Below are 22,283 nucleotides of genomic sequence, written 5' to 3'. Positions count from 1 at the left end.
TGCCTGTTCAGTGCTTGGGGTTGCTGTCACCCTCTTGGCAGCCTGGTCCATCAGCCCTGGTCTTCAGCACCAAGGAAGTTCCTTCATCCCTTATTAGGGCTTGATGCTGCCAAAACTTGGCTCTCCCAGTCCCAGGTGCGGTGCTGGCAGTGGATGCTACTGCTTCTCCCAGCCGGCATCCCAGCACTGGGGGCTTTAGGGTTTAGATTTGGGCACCTCCCTTTGTAGCCACCTTGAGGTTGGCATCAACTGCAGGGTCACAGGGTGAATCTTGCTCAAAGCCAAGAGCTGAATGGGGTTGTTGGGGGGATCCCCCCCCCCCCCCTCCCAGGACCTGCATGGAGAAAGAGGTGGCTGGTGCTGAGCCAGGGTTAGGAGGGGAAAATCCCTGCATCCAGCAAAGTCTTTGGGCTGTTTTCAAGAGAGGAAGAAGCAAAGCCCTGGGTATGGCTGGGGAAGGTGCCTCCACCATGGCTGGAAGATGATGGGTGGCTGCAGTGATGCTGATCTTAAAATCCTTCCCCCATGGGCTCTGCTCCTTTCTCCTAAAATAAACGGGCATTTTGCTTAAGAAAATGATCCCGAAAGGAAGAGATCAGCAAGCCCACTGGTGTAATGTAGGTGAGCAGCAGCAGACTGTGCATCCCAGGGAAGAAGCGTCTTCCCTGCTCTTGGAAAGCCACCAGATAATTTCATGGGCCTCAGCAATTCCTGCCTACTCATGTGGGTGGGAATGAGATGCATAAAACTGGAAAGAGCAAGAAACAGCTGAGATGGGGCCGACACAGCTTGGGGCATAAAATACTTGGTGGCTTTGGGAAAAGGGGTCTGGGATCAACGAAGGTTGGGCTATTCCAGGCAAATCCAGCCATGGCGGAGCTGGATGCGGGCTCCAGTCTGGAAGACTGCATCTCTCATGCAGCTGCTCTGCAATGGGGGGGGTTAGTTCAAGGCCCTCAGTGGGTCTGGATTGCAGGGGAATCACCAGACCGGGGTTCCCATCACTGCCCCTTGTCGCCTCTGTGCCATAAGCCATGCCACCACCCCACAGCCTGGCATTGCTCTCATATCCTGAAGGAAACATGAACCTGCAGCCAGTGTGTACCCCCAACAATGGGATCTGTGCCCGAGCGGCAGGTTGGGTGGCAGCACTCATGGGACATCCCAAAAACCCCCACATTGCACAGATCTATGAGACCAAAAGGGCTGTACAGGGGCCCTACAGCAGCACCTTGCTCAGGGGAGAAGCTCTGCATGTTCTTTGCATTACTCCCTGACTAACTGGTCCTTGCGTCATCCCAGAGCCTTCTGCTCCACTGTGCTGGGAGCATCGTGGCTGTATTGGACCTGGGGGCTCTGGCACTGGGGGTGCTGGGCACCCCTGGGGGCTTCAGCTCTCCAGGAGCTTCATGCAGTGTCACAAGCACCATGGCAGGGTCCATTCACCATGAGCCAAAACCATGGTCCCCGAACACCGGAGTGGGCTGGAAACGGGCACTGCAGAATGAGGTGTCTCCATGGAAGGTGTGAAACGGTGCGGCCGCATCTGCAGCCACGCTACAGCAGGGATGGAAGGGCTGGCACGGGCTGGCACGGGGTGCCAGAGGTGGGGACACACGGCACGGGCTGGAAGCTGTGCCATGGGATGAGAATGGGATGTCACAAGCAGGACAGTGCGGGACGGGCCGGAGGGATGGACCATGCTGGGAGCGGGAGGGCAGTGACCGTGTCCGTGCCCATGTCCCTGTCTGTGCCCATGCCCGTGTCCATGCCCGTGTCCCTGTCCCTGTCCGTGTCCGTGTCCGTGCCTGTGCCCGTGTCCATGCCCGTGCCTGTGTCCATGCCCGTGTCCCTGTCCCTGTCCGTGCCCGTGCCCATGCCCGTGCCCCTGTCCCTGTCCGTGTCCGTGCCTGTGCCCGTGTCCATGCCCGTGCCCGTGTCCATGCCCGTGTCCCTGTCCCTGTCCGTGCCCGTGCCCATGCCCGTGCCCCTGTCCCTGTCCGTGTCCGTGTCCATGCCCATGCCCGTGTCCATGCCCGTGTCCCTGTCCGTGTCCGTGCCTGTGCCCGTGTCCATGCCCATGTCCATGCCCGTGTCCGTGCCCGTGTCCCTGTGTCCGTGTCCCTGTCCGTGCCCGTGTCCATGCCCGTGTCCCTGTCCGTGTCCCTGCCCGTGTCCCTGTGTCCGTGTCCGTGTCCGTGCCCGTGTCCCTGCCCGTGTCCCTGTGTCCGTGTCCGTGCCCGTGTCCCTGCCCGTGTCCCTGTGTCCGTGTCCCTGTCCGTGTCCGTGCCTGTGCCCATGTCCATGCCCGTGTCCGTGCCCCTGTCCCTGTCCCTGTCCCTGTCCCTGTCCCTGCCCGTGTCCGCGTCCCTGCCCGTTCCCGTTCAGTCCCCGCGCTCTCCCGGCGCCGGCGGGAGGCGGTGTCTCCGCCAGGCCCCTCCCCTCCAGCACGTGAGCTGCCGGTGCCCCGCTCCGCGGCCCGCCCCCCGCCGCCTCCCGGCCCCGCCTCTCCGTGCCACTTCCGGCGGAAGTGGGGGGCTCTTTCCCTTTCCGGGTGCGGGTCCCCGGGGCGGCGCGGCGGCGGGTGGGCGCGGGCCATGGCGGAGCTGGCGCAGGGGCAGAGCGCAGCGCCCGTGGGGATCAAGCCGGAGGGGTTCGTGGACGCGCTGCACCGGGTCCGGCAGGTAGGAGCGGTGCGGGCGGGCCGGGGGCGGGAGGAGCCCGCGGGGCGCCGCTAGGCCGAGGCGGGGCCGCTGTGAGGGGCTGGGCCGCGACACCGCTGCCCCTTCGCCTGCAGGCCCCGCTCGGGAGCTCGGGGGCTGTGAATTGCGGGCAGCGGGGAAAGAGCTCCGGGGAGGGGGGAGGCGGCGGCGGCGGAGGGGCTCTGTGACAGGGCCCTGCAGCGCGGGTGACACGGGGGAGCGTTGCGGGTGCAGCCGGCGGGAGCTGTCGCCTGTGGGGCTGTCGCCTTGCGCTTTGCAGTGGGTGGGTGGGGGATAACGATGGTAATGAGGCTTTAAGTGCGAGTTCGGCTCATCGATAGAAACCCTGGCAGAGGGGGAGGTTTGCGTTCCGTCCTGCGAGGGAGAGACAGTGGGAGTGAAGCATTTCCCAAAGGAATCTCTGAGTTTACGCGGTGCTGAGAAGCAAAAGTTCCCGGACCTGCAGAAGTTGGCACCCTCGTTGTCAGTGCAAGACATTCCCAGAGTTTGTGCTCCTCAGCAGATGGAAAGTGGTTCCAGAAACAAGAAGCTGCTGCTCACAGCACAGATTTTGTGACTGTTCGTTGCATCTCTTGTGCCGTGTCTGTCACTGGTGTTTATTCCATCTCTGAACAGGTTGCACTTTATTCATGCTTAATAACTGCAGTGAAATGTAAGACAGCTGAATACCAGGACCGCAGCCCAGCTGGTGCTTGAAGACCTGACTTTATTCCTTCCAGTATTAAAGGCCAGGTGGGAGAAATCTCCTTGTTGCCCAGACTTGCTTCTCTCATGTCATGGGGAAGCTTCCAAAGAAACTAAACTGGGCCTTTCAAGCGACCGCTCGGATGGAACTTAAGCGGTTCACCATCACTCATGGCTCACTGGTGAATTGGTGTGGCAGCAAGTCTGTGTTCTGTGTGGCCTTCAGGAACCTGTACTGAGGCGCTTGCTGTTCGAGACAAAACACCCTGGGGACAGAGGAGACCACGAGCTGCTCTGCTCTTTGGTTGTCCATATCTTTCTCAGCATAGATCCTGCAGTAGGCAGGTTGTGTGTTAGCTGTCTCTTGGAAGACATTGTGCATCACTTTCTTCAGTGCTTACAGAGCGCTGTGGCCTTGGTGCTATGTGATGTCTGAAAGCTTTGCTGTTAGTCCAGCATTATCTACTTGATGCAGTTAAATTGAGCGGTGTTGCAGCTGTATTTGTCTCAACCTGGTTGTCTGGTACCGAAGGCCTCTCATTGCAAAAACATCTCCTTGAGTATGTGATAATATTATGCCTGCTAGCAGCTGGATAATCTTTGAATAACCTGTTTATGTAGAAAAAAATGATTTTCTGCTAAGTTGCAACTGATCTGAATCAGCATTGAGTGGTTGCAGTTGTCATGTTTGTGGGGTGACTCTGAGAGCCCCCTAAACCCTCATGTAAAGGAGATGGAATATTAAACAATTCTGTAACCTAGCTATGCTCACTTACTTCAACTTTGCTGTTCTGAAGTTAATCAGTACTTGTGAGAATGGGTCAGTTTTCCGTTAGTCTGAACTTGAAGTTAGTCTGAACTTGAGTTAGTCTGAACATCTTGAAGCCAGGCACTGCAGTGTAGCAACCTGTCTGCTGTCTTTTCCCCTTGGAAACAAGCGTGTTGGGAGGTGTGTGTGCTCTACATGTGTTCGTGGGAGCACAGGGGCCTACATTTTTGTGCAGCGAGTTGTATGCTGTCTGTTGAACGTGACTTTTTTCCATTGATGTTTGTGGGATGAAAAGAATTGTTGGCAGGCACTAAAATATTTCCCCCCCCTCTGCAAAAGGACTTGGTTTAATCTGGTTCTATAGAGACGTTGTTGGTAGTCTTCTACTGCAAGGAATGGCAGGACTGAATCGTCACTAGTGACTTGTTTGCAAATGTGAATGAAGATGGTCTTAATTGCTCAGAGGATGGATATTTACCTCATCACCCAAGCAATCTGTGATGGAACTTGCTGGCTGACAGTCAGGTGGGATGTCAAGGCAGTTTGACCTAACACTTCTCTGGAGGCGATGGCAAAGCTTTCACTGTGTGTGTTTAATGCTGTATTTGCCTGAACGACACTGATCTGGTGCATAGGTGTCGGCTTTAGTACTGTTCCAGGCCAGTGCCATGGCCCTTTCTGAGTATTACTTTTGCTTTAAGGGGACGAAGGAGCAGAGGAAAAAGATTCAGTTGTAGCTCTTGCGTCGTGTGTTGGTGTGGCATCCCGGGGTTGACGTTCAAACTCTTTCAAAGTTTAATATTACACTTAAGACGAGTCATCAAATTGACTAACTTCAGTTCTCACGAGAGCCCTAACACTAAAATCTGGCTTAGTTACTAATAACTAAATAATTCAGGCCAGGGAAGACTTTTCTGATCAAAGGAAAGTAACTGCTTTCCTCAAAGTCACTGGGGTACGAGATGACAATAAGAGTAAGAAATTTGGAATAGCTTTGAAAGAAATTATTTGGACATAGCTTGCAGTGTTTGTGCTGGACTTGCTTGGGTTTCTTGTGGACTCTTCAGTACTTGAGATGTATGAAAAGTTACTTATTCAAGTGAATGCTGGGACTTTGAGGTGGTCTGTCCTGTGTCTTCTGCACCGTACATCAAGTGAGGGGATTAGTTTATGGATCACCAATGGTGACTGGTCTGTCTGACTGCTCCTGGGCAGGGTGGCTTTTCTTCTGTGGCATTTTGGGGTGGGGGGCACAGAGAAAGAGAATATTTGCTCCCGTTTGAGAAATGGGGTCTGAAAATAAGCAAAGCTGCCTGTGCTTCAGACAGAAATGGATTTGTGTCCAACTGCCCTCGAGACTTATTCTGACAAAATAGCATCTTGCTTGTTTCTTACCCTCTCCTGTTCTTCTTGGCAGTCTCATTTTCCATACAGCACAGGTGTTTGCAGCACTTACTGGTTCCCTTTTCTTACATTAGCTGTTCTGGTAATCCACTGTATGTACATTCTGAATCCAGATTTCTGAGAATGCTCTAAAGAGGAAAGGCCGTGGCTTGGCAAGTCTGATGCATTCCAGCTTGAGTACCTTGAAAGTGGATGAGTATCTTCAGAGTTAACAGGCTGTATCTTTTTCTGTTATGAGTGTCTAACTTCTAATTTCATGGGGATGGAGGACTCTTAGACTAACTTTTCTTTATCCCTTGCAGTGTACTTGTTCAGCTCATCCTCTGGTATTTAGGAAAACCACCTGCAACATGAAACTTCAGTGGTTGTGGATGGTTTTGCTCCTTCCCACAGAGCTTTGGTGAAGTGTCTGTCACACAAACCTGAGTGTTCTGCTTGACACATGGAAAGAGTAGCAGAAGCACTGGAACTGTTTGAAGGGTCAGGTGACAGCACCTTGGTGTTTTGTATCCTGTCAGTACCTAGAATTGGTTATTTTATCCGTTGCAGTTCTTTGACAGGACAGGATGGAGGGATTCTCCTCAGAAGCTAGGCCCTTTCTCTTCAAAGCTGAATACTGCAGATAATGGTGCTTGAGTCCTGCTGTACCTAGCAAAGAAGCTTCGTATTTAAAGCTGTTTTCATATTATACCTTTCTTAGAGGGTGTTAAAGGTATAGGAGGACAGAAGTGCAAGGTGTAGGAAAACATATATTCTTCATGCAACTTTGTGGGCTATTTTGTTTTTATTGGATTTCCTGTTGCAGTTTGTGCTGTCTCCTTTAAAGTGTTTGTTGGAGACACTTACTTGGGGGAAATAAGGTCCAGAAACAGGTAGTAATGTGTTTTTTTCCAGTGTATTTCAGAGCTTATGGATGTATTTGGTTTAGGAAAAAAAAGGGAGGGAGGAGGAATAAGACTGGCATAGAGCAGGACAAAAGCAGTGGCTAGCAGTACATCACTCAAGGTCATTCAGCCAGATAAGAGCTAGGTCTGCTTACTTTTGCTATGTCCTAACTTTTGTGCTTATCTCGCTGCTGAACCTGTAGTAAAAACTGAGGCTCCCATTTTAAGTTGAACATAAGAAGTTAAAATGCATTTTAACTGCCACATCTACTTTAAAAGCTCAACTCCTGAATTTTGCAGGGTGTTTTTCCCTGCTATTGTGAGGTGCTGTGTTGTGTGCCTGTAATCCGGTGGCAGCTGGGAGGCTGTAGAGATAAGAAGGCAAGTTTAAATAAAGTGTGTATGTGGGATATATCCCAAAAGCTGATAACATAAGGATTGCTTTGACTCTTATTTTGCCTTTTAGTTGCAGGGTTCTGTGTTGGGGTGGTAATTGTGTGCTTAAGCACGAGTGGGGTTTGCCAAGCTGTGGGAGCAGCCAGCTTCAGTGCCAGTGATCTGTTCATGCACACCTTTGTAGTCCATGCTAGCTGCCTGTTGTAGGCCAGCTTCTGCTGTCCATAGGCTATTTTTTTCTTTCCCTTAACATGTAGTGGGTGATTTCAGCTCAAAACTATCAGCTGGCAGTTTCCACAACAACAAACATACTTAAAATCAAGTGTTCCAAAACATGCCAGGGTATGTTATACCTGACACTCTTTCTTTTAGCATCCTTGTAAGTTGTGTGAAAGCTGCTGATAGATTGTTATAAAATATGTCTTAAAATTTATTTTTCAGCATTGAAGTAGTCAGGAAACATCAATGCTCTTTGTACCTTCATTAAAATCCTCTGCATCCCAAATGTAAGGGGAAGGCAAAGGGCTGGAACCAGGGGTGCAGTTCAACAAAAACCAAGGCATCACCTGACACTCCCTAATATGAAGTGTACAAAGTGTGTTGATGCTTTTAGAATCAGATTTCTATGGGCTTATTAGTTTTTGGAGATGTTAATGTACAAGATGCTTGTCATTAAAGCTTCACTACATGATCACTGTGCTGGTCCTGCAGGCAGATTTTGTTCTCTAGGTCCTGACATTTCTGACACAACAAAGTTGTTGACTTCCTAAAAGAGGACAGGACAGAATGGGCTATGAGATGAAAATGTTCAGAACTTGGAGCCCTTTTCGTGCAAGGCATTGAAGAGAATGTTTTCTATTCTCTTTCTAACAGCAGTGCCCTCAATCTTTCAAGATTATTTCAAATAGCTTTTTTCACTACCCTGTGGTTCTGAATCTTGGGCAGTTGTTTATTCGACTGCAGCAGCCGATAGTGTCAACAGCCACAGTTACTGTAGATGTCTTTCTGTTGCAGCAAAACTCAGATTTTAGAAACACCTATAGTTATATTTGTCATTTGCCCTTGTCTTCATTTAAAACCTATCTGTGTAAAATGCTCTTTCGTCTGTTCCTGTAGCTTATTCTCTGGTGAAATCTCACTTATAATAGAGTGAGATCAGACTCCTAGTAAAGATCCTATCCATTGATTTTCTTTTTGCTGGAAAATGAAGCAAAATGCTGTAGCATACACAGTGCTTTATATTTGTTCTGTAACTACTTTGTTCTGCAAATGCTTATTAAAGTACTTTAGGTAGTCAAGGGGTGCTGTGAGACCGCAGCTTCCCTGTCCCTGCAGGGGGTATTAACGTAGGTGCAGCACCAAAGTAATGTACCTGTGTTTTTCTAGGGTGATCTTGTATCAGCTTGGAGAGCAGGTGAATCTGTGAGCACCCATCTGTATAAGTATCTCCCAGATGTCATTAAAGACAGGCTTAACTTTTCACTTCTGTTGAGTGATGTTTAAGTGTTTCATCTGGTTTGTTTGCTTACCTCAGTCCCCTTACTGTGATACTTGACTCTCTCCTCTTTCCTGGAAATATCCTCCTTGCATCCTGGCTTGGCAGGGAGTAGCAGTTACCCCTCTGTAAGGGATGAAAACAGGGGCACAGGCAGCATTAGTCCTGTTTATGCTGTACTCACCACTGCAGGAAATTGAAACTGATTCTGGGCTTGTAGTTTGCCCACTGGCTTATTCTTCATTCAGTAAACACAGGGTGATCCAGCCTCTGTGACAAGGAGCTCTCAACCCTGTCCTTGTACTGTATATTTTCACATTCTTCCCCCTTCACTCCCCCTGCTAATGTGCATTTTGGTGTATCTGGATATGCATGGATGCAGGAGGAGGCTTGTGTCCTTCTACACAGCTACAGTGGTGACAGCTTCACCAGGACAAAGCTGGTGAGCTAGTTAGAACTCTCCTCTTTGCAAGATTTAACTTGTCAGCTGTTCATCAAGTGAACAAACCTGAATATAATGTTCCAGGGAGTAAATACCTGGAAAGAGGAAAGAGGAACTGAGTGAATGTGATCCTAATTAAACAAATATGAAAAGCAAGCATTAAATTGTTTACTTTACAAATGAAGCACTGCTGCTTTGGAACTGTTACAAAGCCACCTGTATAGTAAATAGCTGAGAGAAGATTGGATTGGGGTAAATGCCTTATTGCAGGAAAGAGTGTTTAGCTGTGATGGCTGAAACTTCAAGTATGCTAATCATGATTTATCCCCTGTGTTTTTATAGATTGCTGCTAAAATTGGAGATATTCCTCACTTGAATAATTCCACAACACTTGTGGACCCATCAGTCTACGGTTATGGAGTGCAGAAACGGCCCCTGGATGATGGAGGTAAGCTGCTGTGATTAGTCTTGTGGATGCAGCCCCTGAAGTTCAGCTGTGGAGGCAGTTGTCTGCTTTAAGGACATAAGTCAATGCATCTTCCTGTGTATATACGTTTTATACAAGGTGCCCTGTGCTGTTTAGTGTTACCTAGATAGCATGGACCTGCTAGGCATTGGTATTATTAATGTAAAGCAATTCTTTCGTAGTTCATGAACTTTGGGAATTAGCAAATGAACTCTGTAGTTAAAATCTTGTTCTGTGGTAGTTGTGGGAGGGAGGAAGGAGGAGGATGTGCTTACTGGAACTATGATGGAGCCTGTATATACAGTACCCGAGGTACATAATAAAGCTGTTTTTCCCTGGTGACCCCTATTTTCTGAGAACAGGGGGTGTACAGGGGCAGCACTACATGTTCCTTGCCATGTGTAGCAGTGGCCACAGCATAGTAGTTGAGTCACTGACAAGAGTTCTGATGGGTTTGCACATGAATTTTAAGGACAAATGTATTGATGTAAATTGATGCCAGTTGGAAGGAAACTGCCTGCTTTTTTTCGTAATTATTCTTTGAGATTTCTTCAATCTCTGAAGCATTTAGCATTGGCCACAGCCAAAGAAGAATTTATTGGTGTACCATACCTGCTAATTGTAATGAGTTAATAATAAGCGTTATACTGTTAAAGTAAGTTATTAGTTTTTTATCTTTGGGAGCCAAAAAGTGTTAGAGCAGGTGTTTTCTTTATTACAGACTAATGATGTGCACTCTTACAAGAAGTGTTTGAACTGTCTTGTTTGCTGCTGTACAGATGAGAAGAGCTCACTTTTTCCTGTGGTTGGTTATTAAAAATAAATGTGACTACATCTCCTTTTGCTATCTCGTCTAGTATGTTACTGACGCAGGTAGCCCTGCAGGGTGATTCTCTCCCCCACAGATATGTTCAGGAGTACAGGGGAGATAAGCAAAGTTACTGCCTAGCACTTCGTTTTGGAAATAATTTGGGTTTTGTCTTAATACAAAGGCTGAAAAATACTGCGTGTCTGCTTGTCATACTGCGAGCTGGAGCATGGGGGGAAGTTTCTTTCATGTGGAGCCTTTGGCTTGCTAACTTCTGAACACATGCTACAGCCCACTTTGTTCTCTGGTGTTGGCTCTAGTTGAGCAAGAGGTTGCAGCTCCTTTGATTTGGTGTTTTAGGAAAGCATGGGTTTATCTGGGGGAGCCCCTGTGCCTTGTATCTCAGGCTGGAGCATCACTGTGTCCGTGAGCAGCCAGAGGCCTGGTATTACTGGTATGTGTTGATAGCCTTCTAGGAACTAGGCATTCGTCACGTGAGCCCTGCCCGTTTCTTTCACTGATTCATCAGACTGAGCTAGGAAACCTGACCTCTTGATAAAATGTTGTTTTGATGAACTTTTAACATGTGAAATGGTCACAGTGCTTAATGACAGCACAACTTAGACTTTGTACCTAAACTTTTACTCGTGAGCAGCCCTATTACTTGCTGGGCCTTGTTTGTGTTGACACAACCAGTGTCAATACAGTTGCAGTGTGGTCTACAAACGCACGTTGCTGCTGGATTCTTGTGTTGTGATAGACAATTGCATGGAGCAGGTGTCATTCCTGGGAGCGCCTTCTGGAGCGGCTGTACTCCTCACTCTGGTTATTCTGCCGGTGTGAAGACCTAGGGGTGTTTGCTCACCCTCTAGTTCAGCACTCAGCCTTGTCCATAACTCTTTTAAAGTAGCTCCAGTGCTGTATTTGCCTTTAGGTTGTTCATGTACATCTGTAGGTTTTATAACTTTGTCCAAGATCTTAGAGGAGGAGAGAAATGGTGGAAGTAACATTTTCAGGGGCTGGAATTTCACAAAGAAACAGGAACTGTCAGGGTAGGAGCAAGGGTTGTATCGCTTCTTTCAGCTTTGCTCATCTTACCTTTTATTTCTAAAGGTATTAGTGAGTCCTGTACTGAAATACAGTTGTGTGATGAGTTGCCCACCTCACAGCGTGATCCTCCTGTGCTGCTAAGACTGCATACCCAGAACTGCAGCCTGGCAAAGGACCTCTTGAAAGCCACAAATGCTTCTTCCTCTCTGTGGTATGATCCATAACTTAGCCTTAGACTACCTGCTCTTGCTGCCTTGGCATTAAAAGTCTATAATGCAGCTTTAACTTTAAGCATCTGGAAGATGGCAGTTGCTTTTAATAGGACACTTAAATTAGGAAAGCACTTCCCATTTGGATGGTCTCTTAGTTGTCTGTTAGCTGCAAGCAAAGGGTGTCGGGGTTGCTTGCCCACACTCCTCCATTTTCTGCTTGTCTGTGAACCACAGATTGGAGACATGGTTGTCAAGAAGCAATTATTTATGTTGTTATGCATGCTCTAGGAATTTTATGGTGCGGGGGTTTGGGTACATTCTGCTGCTCTGGACAGCTTGGAAACAAACCTGATGGTAAAACATTTGATTGTTTACCTCCATATACTGTGTGTTCACGGCTGAGTGCAGGTCTCGCTGCTTCCTTATCCCCCTGTAGCTGTTAGAAAATCGCTTCTCTTCCTAATAATCCTGAAAAAAAGGGGCCCAGAGGAAGTATTTAAGGTGACAGGAAAACTGTCTGTCTTTCCAGAAAGCCTTATTCTGCCTGTCCATTTTTGTAAGCAGCTGCTGGTATGGCTGATTGATGTCAGCTTAGGAAGTGGTCTTCCGACAGGGTGACAGTGCACTGTCAAAACAAATCCAGCTGCTTTTAGAGCATTTCCGGGAAAAATAGGTTTGTCATAGTGTTGGAAACCAGAACATGTGGGTGCCTTTTGCACTTCCCTTAACATAACCTTCATCTGAAACAAAGAGCTGCTGGGACTGGCCCTGGTGACCTTGCCTTTTGGTATTAGATGGGGCTCGAGAGTGATTCATTTCTTTTTTCCCTGGCTTCTTTATTTCCTCTTTATGGAAACAACTTTAATCCTGCAAATAGCTACAGTGCAGGGAGGAGATCAGGTTTGTTTGTACTGCTCACAGGAAATCGTAGTCTGCATTTACATGGCCACTTGCAGGGGTTAATGTTTCTCTATGGAGGTGGGCACTAGAGATGGGGTAAGTCTGAGCTGTACAGAGACCTGGTGGCATCTTGCTTGTGACCCACAGCTGAGGATGGATCTCGGCCCTCCTGTAATGGCCATGGCTGCCCTTGGCCTCCGTTCTAATTAAAGAGTCTCTCTAATTGCTAGCATGATTTTATAAGTTTATTCAACGCTAAATAATCCTTAAAGAAACAGGCTCCTTTTGTTCAAAGGAAACAGGGATCTAGCCTGCTGGAAAGAGACTGATCACCAGAATGATGGCTTTTGTCTGCCCTGGTTTCAACTGCTTTGCAGAAGTTTCCAGCGATGCACATAGGGTTAAGCAGCAGTGTTGCAGCTGAAGGCTGGGGTATCCTTGAGGCTGGGGAAGTAAAGGTTAGAGACCTCCGAGAAGCCTCATGTCCCTCTGCCTTCCCCCAGCCTTTGTGGTGTAGATATGAAGGTGGCCTGTTTTGGTGTAATAAAACTTGATTGTAGTAACCCTGTATGATCCTGCTGTACTTTATTCTTTTGCTTCAATGTGTTTTCAGTGAAAATAGTGATGGGCAGAAGAGAATCTTACCTCTGTCTTACTGCTGCTCCAAGTTAGTGGTAATGCTCCTTGACACATCTGCAGCAGCACTAAGACCAGGGCAAAAGTCCAGATCTCTTAGCAAAAGGTTTAGTGTAATACACAGAATGGCAGTGTTCTCTGAAACTGCAACTTCACAGTTCACTGTTACTTAAATGGGGCAGCTTAAAGGAGGAGGAAAAAAGCCTATGAAGATTTGCAGTGAAAAATATTAGGTTGTGAGCATTTAATGAAAGAAAAGTCTAGCAATATTTAATGGTGAAGAATCAGGGTCACTAACGTCTTCCTTTCTAAAATGTACAGTGATCCTATTTTAGTTCCAGAGTATGAAATGAACCCTGTTCCACTGCTCTCCAGGAGATGTGTTGCTCTGATTTTATTCTAGCCATGAAGATATTCTTGATGAGATTGTATATTCCCTCTGTGCACATTAATTTAGTGGGAGGCAGTGCTCTGTTTTATGGGGTGGAAAAAAATCCTCATTTGTTTTGAGTGTCTGTTAGGTAGAATTCAGTTAAGGAGAAGCCTAAAGAAAAGTGAAGAGTTTTCAACCAGCAGGTGCCGTTAATAGGAAATTGTGCTGATTTTATTCAGTATTTTTCCTTATTTGCAGTAAAATGACTGCAGTTACGGTTAAATTGTACTCAATAGATGTAAAAGGGGGAAATACGTGCGTGGCTTGTCAGAGTTCAGCCCCCTCCCTGGCGTCAAGATTGAGATAGTGGAGCCAGTACCTCAGTTTTTGGTATTGCAGAGAGCAGCCCTGCCTCTCTATTAGTCCCTGGTTTTCAGAGCAAAATGGGCATGTTGGAGAAGGAATGGACCTTTAGGTTATTAGAACCACGAGTTGTTTCTTTTTTCCCCCAAATCAGGGAGAAATAACAACTGACTTCACGTAAATCACTCCCAGCTCTCTCCATCTGCCTTCTATCTGAGCTCATGGAGGGGTTGTCTGTGAAACGTGGAAGGAATGATCTCATCCATAAGCTATTGTGGCTTAATTGTTGTTAACTGATTTGTAATACCCCCACAGTGAGGCTGATACCTGCTTGGGGTGGTGAGTGGCTCGCCGTATTTGCGTAGTGCTTGGAATGGGTTGGAGACATTTAGGTCCATGTAAAGCATTATTTCCCTTTCTGATTTAACTTCTCGCGCTCATCCGTGTTTCCCCGATGAAGTTGTCTTTTTCAAGTGTAGGATTGTGTTACAAAATGAAGGCTCTTCCGTTCCTTGCGTGAACTTCAGGAGTTGATTATAGGATATGTGTCTGTCTCGTAATTTGTGGGCAGCGGCTGCAGTGGAACAGGCTGCTAAAAGCTGTTCTGGTGAGCTCAAATGTGAAGCGGATATTTAAATACAGCCTTGTCGTGTTAAGACCACTCTTTCTGGCAGCTTGGGATAATGAGTGGCCTGGTCTGTGGCAAGGGCAATCCCAAACACAGCCACCAGACCTACTGTGCATACCCAGAGCACAGTTTCAGGCACGATGGTGTGATCCTGGATTTGGTTTTATTTGCTCAGCTCTGCAGTATTATCTTATGAGCTAGAGCAAATATTCCTCATTACATCACCCACCTTTTTCAGCTGCTGTATTGATAGTTATCAAATTAGGGCTTTTTATATTCAGGGTGAGAATATGCAAAGACAAATCTAATGGAGTCAATAACACAGCAGTTGTCTTATCACTGAGCTGGGGAAAGTAATAAAATATATATGCTGTCAATATTTTGGTCCTGAACTATTATGAATGTATTGACACACAGCAGAAACACAGTATTGACTCTCTTTGTCTGTTTTATTTGAGTGAAGTGTTTGGCTACAAACTTTATCCATCTTTCTCCTGGTTTTAGAGAAAGTGGGATGCATCCGCTTTCTAACCCTGCCAGCTGATTGCCTATTTATTTCAGGTCAAAGAATGTGTAAGTTGCTGCAAGGTAGTTTGAAACAGCATCTTTATTATCACAGCTCACATGTTGGCCGGTTTCATTCGGTTTGCTGCTTGTGCCCTCCAGGCATGCAATATAATCTTTCAACTGGTTGTTAGGACCAAATGGTCTGGTTTTTAGCTGGTTTGCTGCAGGCAAAGTCCAGTAGGAAGCCCAGCAGGGCGTGTGTTCCCACTTTGCATGAGCTGGTCTAATGATATTTTCCCCATTAACATTTGGAAGAAAGATCTAATCTGTTGAGGCTGGGTAGTGGGGGGGGCAGGAATCTGGTTGAGGGCTGTCAGCTGGGGAGACAACTGCTAATCATAAACGGACCACCAGCTAACACAGCAGATACGTCTGGAATGCGTGCGTTCAGGAAGATGTGGTGGGTTTAAAAGCAAATACTGTTTGGGTGCCACAAGGTTACTTAACAGACGTATTCCTTTAACAGGTCTCCGTGTAAGTGGGCTTCATGGAGCACAGATAAGAGACGCAGAGAGAAGTACGTGCAAGCAGTCTTGAATGCTTTTTTGCCTTGACAAATCTGAGTCTGCTCGGCTTTCATTTTGGTTGTTCTTTTTTTCATGCACATCAGTCTGCTTGAAACGTCTTTTCTCCCTCCCCCCTCCCTCCCTTTTCTTCCTTTTTTTACTACTCTGGGCTTAATTTGGGAAGGGGGGAGGTTACTTGCAGGGATTTGGATTTGGGCAGGCAGGATTTTCTCCCATGACTCTCAGCATGGGGAGACGCAGATCAATTCCCTATCCTGTGTTCAGCTGGACACTGCGTTATGGTGTGTGTTGATCAAGAAATCCCCTCCTGTTTTGCACCACATAACGCATTCATTTCAGCCACTGAACCTAAATTACTGTTTTGCTTTTCTTTCTTTTTTTTGATGAAATGGTAAGAACTCTTTTTCTATAGGGATGAAGTTAGTTTATCCGTGCTAATGCTTTGATTTTTTTCCTTTTTTCTCTCTCTGCCACAGTAGGTAACCAGTTAGGGGCCCTGGTACATCAAAGGTAAGCAGTGGGTTATGTTTTATTATTTATTGATCAATTCTAATTGTTTATTGATCCGCCATCTGTAGTAGTGTTAGCAAGTCAGAGGTTGAGGATGTGGAGAAACTGTCAGCTTGGGTTTTCTCCAGGCTGGGGTTTCTGCTAAGCCTTTACTGTGGTTTGTTACGATGATGAAAGAAGAGTTGATGTGAAACTTGGATTTGGTTCCTGTAAATGTGCAGGACTGAGAAGAATAAATTCTCCCTCTTCTCCCTTTTCCTGCCCTGGTGTGGGGGGAGAAGGAAGGAGTGAAGAACAGCTCTGGCATTTAGACAGAAGTTGGAAGTGTTAAACGGGCAGGTAGATGTTACTGTTGGTGATAGTATTCGGATTTCGTTTTGTTGGTGTAATATGACCTGGGATGACTCCTTTGTCAGAGACGGTCTGGGGAGACTGAAGCGAGTGTGAGTTATCATGTCTTAGCATCAAAGGTAAAAGTAAAATTCTTAGTTCTTCTTGAATCCTGGTCTTAAGGAGTTGTCTGTCTTGTTTTGAGTAGGAAGAGGAGAGCACTTCTAAAGTTGGATTTGCCTTTGGGCTAATAGTAGTGCATTTCCATCATCCCCAGCTGCTTACTGGGGGCCTCAGCAGAAAGGACAAGCAGTGTATGTGAAGACTGTAGAACCTTCCATTTGTAGTGGTTAGGTTAATGCTGATGTACAGCGTGGGCAGCACAGAAAGGGGTGAGCAGTGTCATCTTGTGTGCTGCTACCTGCCACCTCTCTTCCGCCAGGAGCAACGTTTGTGCAGGGAGTTGATGAGGCTGAAACACCTGAATTGGTTCCTTTGTGGTTTTGGTGGTTGGGTTTCTAGTAGGTTAGGTGCTTTGCCTGCTGCAACTGCTCCTCCAACACAGGGTGGCTAACAAATGGTGCAGGATAGGACATTTAGGAAACAGGCGTGTAAACCAGCAGTAATTCTGAAGCTCCCTGTAGCAGGTGAGTTCTGCAGTGAGTGAAGTGAGGTGAGTGTGTTCTCTTGCAGGTATGGATGGCACTGGTTGGCTTAGCATCACTGCTAGTGAGCCTCAAGACAGTGGAGGGTGCTTTATCTGCAACTCAGTTGGTGAGGCCTAATGTGTATTTTATACCTTCCCTAACTGATACGGAGCAAAACAAAAGGGAAGATTTTAATACACCTCACCACAAAACCTGCATTGAGCTTATGCAGGTGTTTCATTGCTTTGGAGATTGCTGAACAAATTGTATATGGTTCATATCTAAATATGTGCAAATTCCATACTCATTGTGTTGTGTTTTCTACAAGATAGAAATGCTAAGCAAAAAAACCCCAAATTTAATTCCTTCCAACCTGCCTATGGTCAGGTCTTACGAAATTGGAGAGACACACTGAAAATGTCCAAAGAACAATAGATATGGAAGTCTTGAGATAGTGATGCTTCCAAGCATAATTGAAGACAGCTGTTATAAATTCCAAGAACAAGAATTATAAGGCCAAACAGGTCCTTATCTCTGAATACTGGAGGGTACGTTCGTATCAGGATTGGCTTTGGTTAGTGTCCGTTGTCAAGAGCATATCCAGGAGTAGAGGCAGAGACTACAGCTTGGAAGGTCTAGGGTAAATATTAAAGACGGTTTGCTGTTATTGTGTTAAACCTGTCTGGAGCAAGAATAAAGAGGTTCTTCCATTGGCTCTGTTGAAGATGGTGGAGAGTAGACTGGAGATGTGTCCAGCACAGGAGAAATTAGGTGACCACGAGATTTCCCTTCCAAAACAAATGATGTTGACTTGACATGGTGTTTATTTGTGTGCAGGAGCTTTAATGCTGTGCCTGTGCAGTGGTTTCCGTGGCAGGGACATAGTTGTCTTCCAAATTGTTCTTTGTAATGACTATTTGATATTTTTTCCTTCCTTTTTTAGGGCTGTAATAACAGAAGAGTTCAAAGTGCCTGATAAAATGGTTGGATTTAGTAAGTACCTTGGTTGTTTTTGATGTTTCTTGATGTGCTTTCTGTGCGGGAATGCTGTTTATTCTGACATGGTCACAAGATTTTGTGTTTATTAGCCTTGGATAGGCCTTGTCTGATGCTGTCTTCGTGGGGACCAGATGACCTGTGTTTAAAATCCAGGTGCATACAGCATGGAAAAGCTTCATGTCTCAGTAATAAGAACAAGACCGTGGTACAAGTTACTGAGGGTTTTAGTGATTCTCTTCTTTAAATTCCCACTAGTGTAGTACATAAACAAGTCAAAAGTGAATTTATCTCCCCTCACTGAAACATTTCACTTCTGTTGAGTATGCAAAACTGAGAGTTGAGGGAGGAGAACAGCATTTAAATGTTAAATTGAGTTGAATCAAGGGAAATTAAACAGAATTTTGATTCATTAAGAAAATCTCCTACATTTGCTGCAGGGAAACACAAGCAGCATGCAGTGCTCAGATGAGAATTTTTCCTAGATCTGCATTCCTGATGCTGTTCTCTCTCAAGCTTGATCCTAATTTCTCTCTTCCTCTTTATGATCATTACTCTTCCTTTCAATGGCACCTCCTGCTGATGCGTTACTACAGCGATTGCATAGATTCTTCCACTGCTACATCTGTGTGTATCTTCAAATTTGATATATGGAGAGTAAAAAGGAAAATAACAGGCCATGATAATCACCCCTTAGTGCGTGAAGTTTGTCCCCATTCTAAAGGCACTATAAAACTGTAACTCAAATTCCTGCAAAGGAAACACTCACTCTTTGCCTGTCAGACCTCTTGATTTATTGGTCCTTGTGCCACATGTGGGTGAACATTGGAAGGATGCTGTAGCTCTGAGAGAAGGGAGCTTTCGCTGTTGGTGCATCATCTTTGTGTTAAGTCTAATCTTGGTTTAGGGCCAGACAGATGCAGGAGGGTGGCAAACCCACAGCTTCTGTGGGAGCATCTTGAGCCAGGCATAGCTGTTTGACATGACAGTTTTGCTCTTTTTGCAGTCTGGGAAGGATGTAAGTGGTGATTGGCACATAGTCTCTTCTCAGTATCTTGCTGTGAAGCAATGATGTGCCAACTCCAAGAGTTAAGGGAGACGGGTATTTGTTTTCACTTAAAGTTGATAGAGCATTTGAGTACATAGCAGTTCTGTTTGAGTGCAGACCAGCCAGATAGCATTGAAAAGAGGAAGAAAAAGGTGAATTTTAAAGAAATAAAAGTCTTTGCCTTTTCTTAGTACCCCAAATAACTGGTTTATTTTTCAAGCTGAACAAGATATACTTAAATGACTCTTCTAGCAGCACTCAAACTACTGCCTTATGTCTTGCATACTGTGTATTTCCATTCCAGTGCAAGACAGGCTTTTTTGCTTCGTTTTCTTTTTCCAAGCAAATAGAATAACTTTCAGCAGTATTTTAATGTTTTTCTGCTGTGATAAATCTGGTCATGCTGTGGATGCCTCTTCTGCAGTCCTGGAGTCAAACTGTTCCTTTATAGCTAGCTGCAGCAGAGTTAAAGGGGGAAGGTGCTCTGCAGTTACTTGGGGAAATGGTATGTTCTGATGCTTGTTGAACTCGTTTCAGTAATCGGCAGGGGAGGAGAACAGATCTCACGGATTCAGGCAGAGTCTGGCTGCAAAATTCAGATTGCTCCAGGTAAGAGCCACTTTGTATGGTGGGTGAACAGGTTTTCATGTTGAAGGATGTTGTGTCCATTAGAACAAGCGTCTTGCCATGCTCATGGCATGTTTCTCGACTAATAAATACTAGGCTAACATGCAGGGGGGGGCTGTCCTGGGACTGACCTCCCAACTAACATAGAAAACAGGTTTGTCAGGTGGCTTAGGGAATGAAACAATTAAGGAGCTGTCTTTAGCCAACAGATGGGTACAGCGCAAACAGACAATCCATGTTGTACTTAGACCTGGAATTGGCAACTGCTGAGTTTTCTCCTAGCTGACCACTTGGCTCAGCTCTGCAGTTTGTCTCTGATAGTCTGGTCAGTTCCAGCCCTTGGCAGAAGACATCTCAGGAGGGTGGCAGCAGCTCATAGTGCAGCTGGCCTTGCATCGAAAAACTGGGACCTTCCATTTCTTTCTGTGCTAGTGCCTGTTTGCTTTGGGAAAGACTTCTGCAGTGCTGCACTGGGAAATGTTGATGAATGTGGTCTAAGTTCTTACCCCTCCCTTTAATTGGTAGGGAAGGCTTTCAAAGAATGCAGACATCCAGCAAATCATTTAAAATATGTTGACCTTTGCATGTCTTAGAATTCATTAGCATGCTCTGTGTGTGGAGAGGGGGCAGTGCTTCCATTAGTGCTTGGTAGTTACTGAAACTGCTGCTGTTTTCTTAATTCCATGTATTGAAAGTTTCCTTCTTTTTTCCTTTGTAGACAGTGGTGGGATGCCTGAGAGGCCCTGTGTACTCACCGGGACACCAGAGAGCATTGAGTGAGTTCTGATTTCATTTCTCTCCTTTTTCCTTCTTTCTCTTCTCCCTAATGCTATGCTCTGTCAGTGGTGCTACTTAGTTAGCCACACCAGCAAATGCTGGCCTAGAGAAACTTGAGGGTCTCTGGAGCATAGAACCTCGTGGTCTGATGCTTTAAACTGTGCACCTCAAAGGCTTTTTTCCAGTTGCAGTTTGAACCCGCTGCAGAAATTCCCATGGAATTCCCTTTCGCAGGGCAAGGTTGCTCTTAGGGCACCTAGGATGCAGTTTTCCAACTGCAGCTTTCCAGGATACTGAGCTAAGCTGCTGAAGGGCATTTCTCTTTTCCCCTTCGCTTCCCTACTCCTATTGAGATGACCATCCTTCCAGCTGAAGAAGGGCTGCATGAGGCCTCCAAAGCCTGTTGGTGCCACTCCAGAATACTCTGGAGATGTTGGTGTTGCAGAGCAGCATGAGGCCCATGGGTGTGTGCTTGCCTCTGCATCGCTGCCAACAAGAAGCAAAGGGCTGAACCAAAGTCTTGAATTCTGATCCCTGCATGGTAGAGACACGTAGCCAGCCATCAGGGGTTTCTACTCTTTAGTCCTATAGAAACTTTAGGGACAGTGTTTCCTCCCTCCCCCTTCCCAGGAGCTGAGTTTGAGACTCTCACAAACCAGTTGAGGACCTCCTGCTGGAACTGGATCCAGGATCCTCAGGCTTACAGGAACACACTTAACATATGGAGCTGCTCTTTCTCTCCCCAGCCTTTGGGTAGGTGGGTTTTTTAAAATCCATCTGGAAATCTTTGAGTTGCATTTGATAGTGAAAATACATGGGCGCAAAGACTGTCTCTCTAAAGAGAAGACATTCATCATTCTTCCATTCCTAAGAGATTTAAGGCTACTTAAATCTCCTTATTCTGCCATAATACTGCAAGCAGTGAGCCAGAATAAATATAATTGGCAAGCTCATATTATAGGGCACGCAGTGTATTCTTGGTGATATTGAAGTGCTTTTCCCCCTATAGCAAAGGCTTTTTCAGAACAAGAGCAAAATATTAAAAAGCTGGGATGCTTTATGAGATGCAATTGGGGGAAAATGGGGGAGAAGCATAGTTAAAACTTCCTGGTTCTGAAATAAGCAGTTAAATGTAGTCATGTCCAAGGCTTGTCTTTAAATAAAATATAGATAAGCTTTCAAAAAGTGAGTACTCAATTTGTGAAGCAGAAAAAGTGTTGAGGGCATGGAATTAGGCAAAATTTAGTTTACTTTTGTGCTAAAACTCATGTCAGGTTGGTTGGTTCAACTGTGTTTTCGGGCTACGTGTAGGAAAAGGGAATATAGTATGGAAGCCAGTCTGGGTGTTAGAGTTCTTTGTGAGGATTCAGAGAGGAGTGTTTCCATTAGTCATATCCAGTAGCAAATTAATAGGTTTAATTTCCAAATGACCTCTTCTTATCTGAAATAATTGTGCATTAACTGTTGTAGTCTTTATATTGTCACTAGAAGAACTTTGTGCAAGATATAAAGGTAGATGAAGAAAACCTCTTAAAGAGTCTTGCAGAATATTTGAAGTGGGCTTCTGGAACTCCCACCTTTTGAGAAGGCAGTGCTCTGATCTGTGCAGCCTCAGACCACCACCCTCTGAGCTGTTTTGGGTGATGTCTGCTTGCAAGAGGTGACTTTGTAGTGTTCCTTCAACTCACCAGAGTGAAGGCAGTCATCTTAGAGTGCCTGATACGGCTTGGGGTGAATTGGAGAAAGGGGAAGATGCTGCTTTAGGCTGAATAGGGAATCAGTGGCTTTCTTCTACCCTTTGAGAAGGGTTGTGGAAGAAGGACAGGACAGGGACGTGTTGGTACTAGGAGTCTTCAGGATGAAAGGAACATGGCCTAAAGGTGTTGGAAAAGAGATCTCTAATCTCCCAAATGCTTCTTTGTGTGTCTCAGCAGGAGTAGAAGAACCCAGGCCTTCAGTGGTCGCTGCTGCAGTATCCTTGCCTTGCTTTGCGATGTAGCTTCAGCACCTACTGCTTGGGG

General features: G+C 46.1%; 1 protein-coding gene across 4 annotated transcripts in view; it reads left to right on the top strand.

Moving 5' to 3' along the window:
- The first annotated feature begins 2,513 nt into the window (after positions 1-2,513).
- FUBP3 (far upstream element binding protein 3) overlaps positions 2,514-22,283 on the top strand; it is a 37,414-nt gene continuing 17,644 nt past the window's right edge. The window contains exons 1-7 of one of the 4 annotated variants that reach the window (XM_061476738.1): positions 2,514-2,684; positions 9,140-9,245; positions 15,267-15,317; positions 15,807-15,837; positions 17,758-17,807; positions 19,396-19,467; positions 20,204-20,261. In XM_061476738.1, the coding sequence (XP_061332722.1) occupies positions 2,598-2,684; positions 9,140-9,245; positions 15,267-15,317; positions 15,807-15,837; positions 17,758-17,807; positions 19,396-19,467; positions 20,204-20,261 (455 nt within the window). In that variant the 5' untranslated portion in view covers positions 2,514-2,597. Of the gene's footprint in view, positions 2,685-3,066; positions 3,456-4,531; positions 4,702-9,139; positions 9,246-15,266; positions 15,318-15,803; positions 15,838-17,757; positions 17,808-19,395; positions 19,468-20,203; positions 20,262-22,283 lie in introns of those variants that run through there. The other 3 variants (XM_061476737.1, XM_061476740.1, XM_061476739.1) reach the window with 3 other exon arrangements.

This window comes from Pezoporus flaviventris, unplaced genomic scaffold (genome assembly GCF_033815535.1).
Source record: "Pezoporus flaviventris isolate CSIRO_AGI_PZ_B2104156 unplaced genomic scaffold, CSIRO_AGI_Pfla_v1 ptg000097l, whole genome shotgun sequence".
Lineage (NCBI taxonomy): Eukaryota > Metazoa > Chordata > Aves > Psittaciformes > Psittacidae > Pezoporus > Pezoporus flaviventris.
Note: the sequence above shows the minus strand (reverse complement) of the source record. Positions and strands in the feature narration are given on the sequence as shown.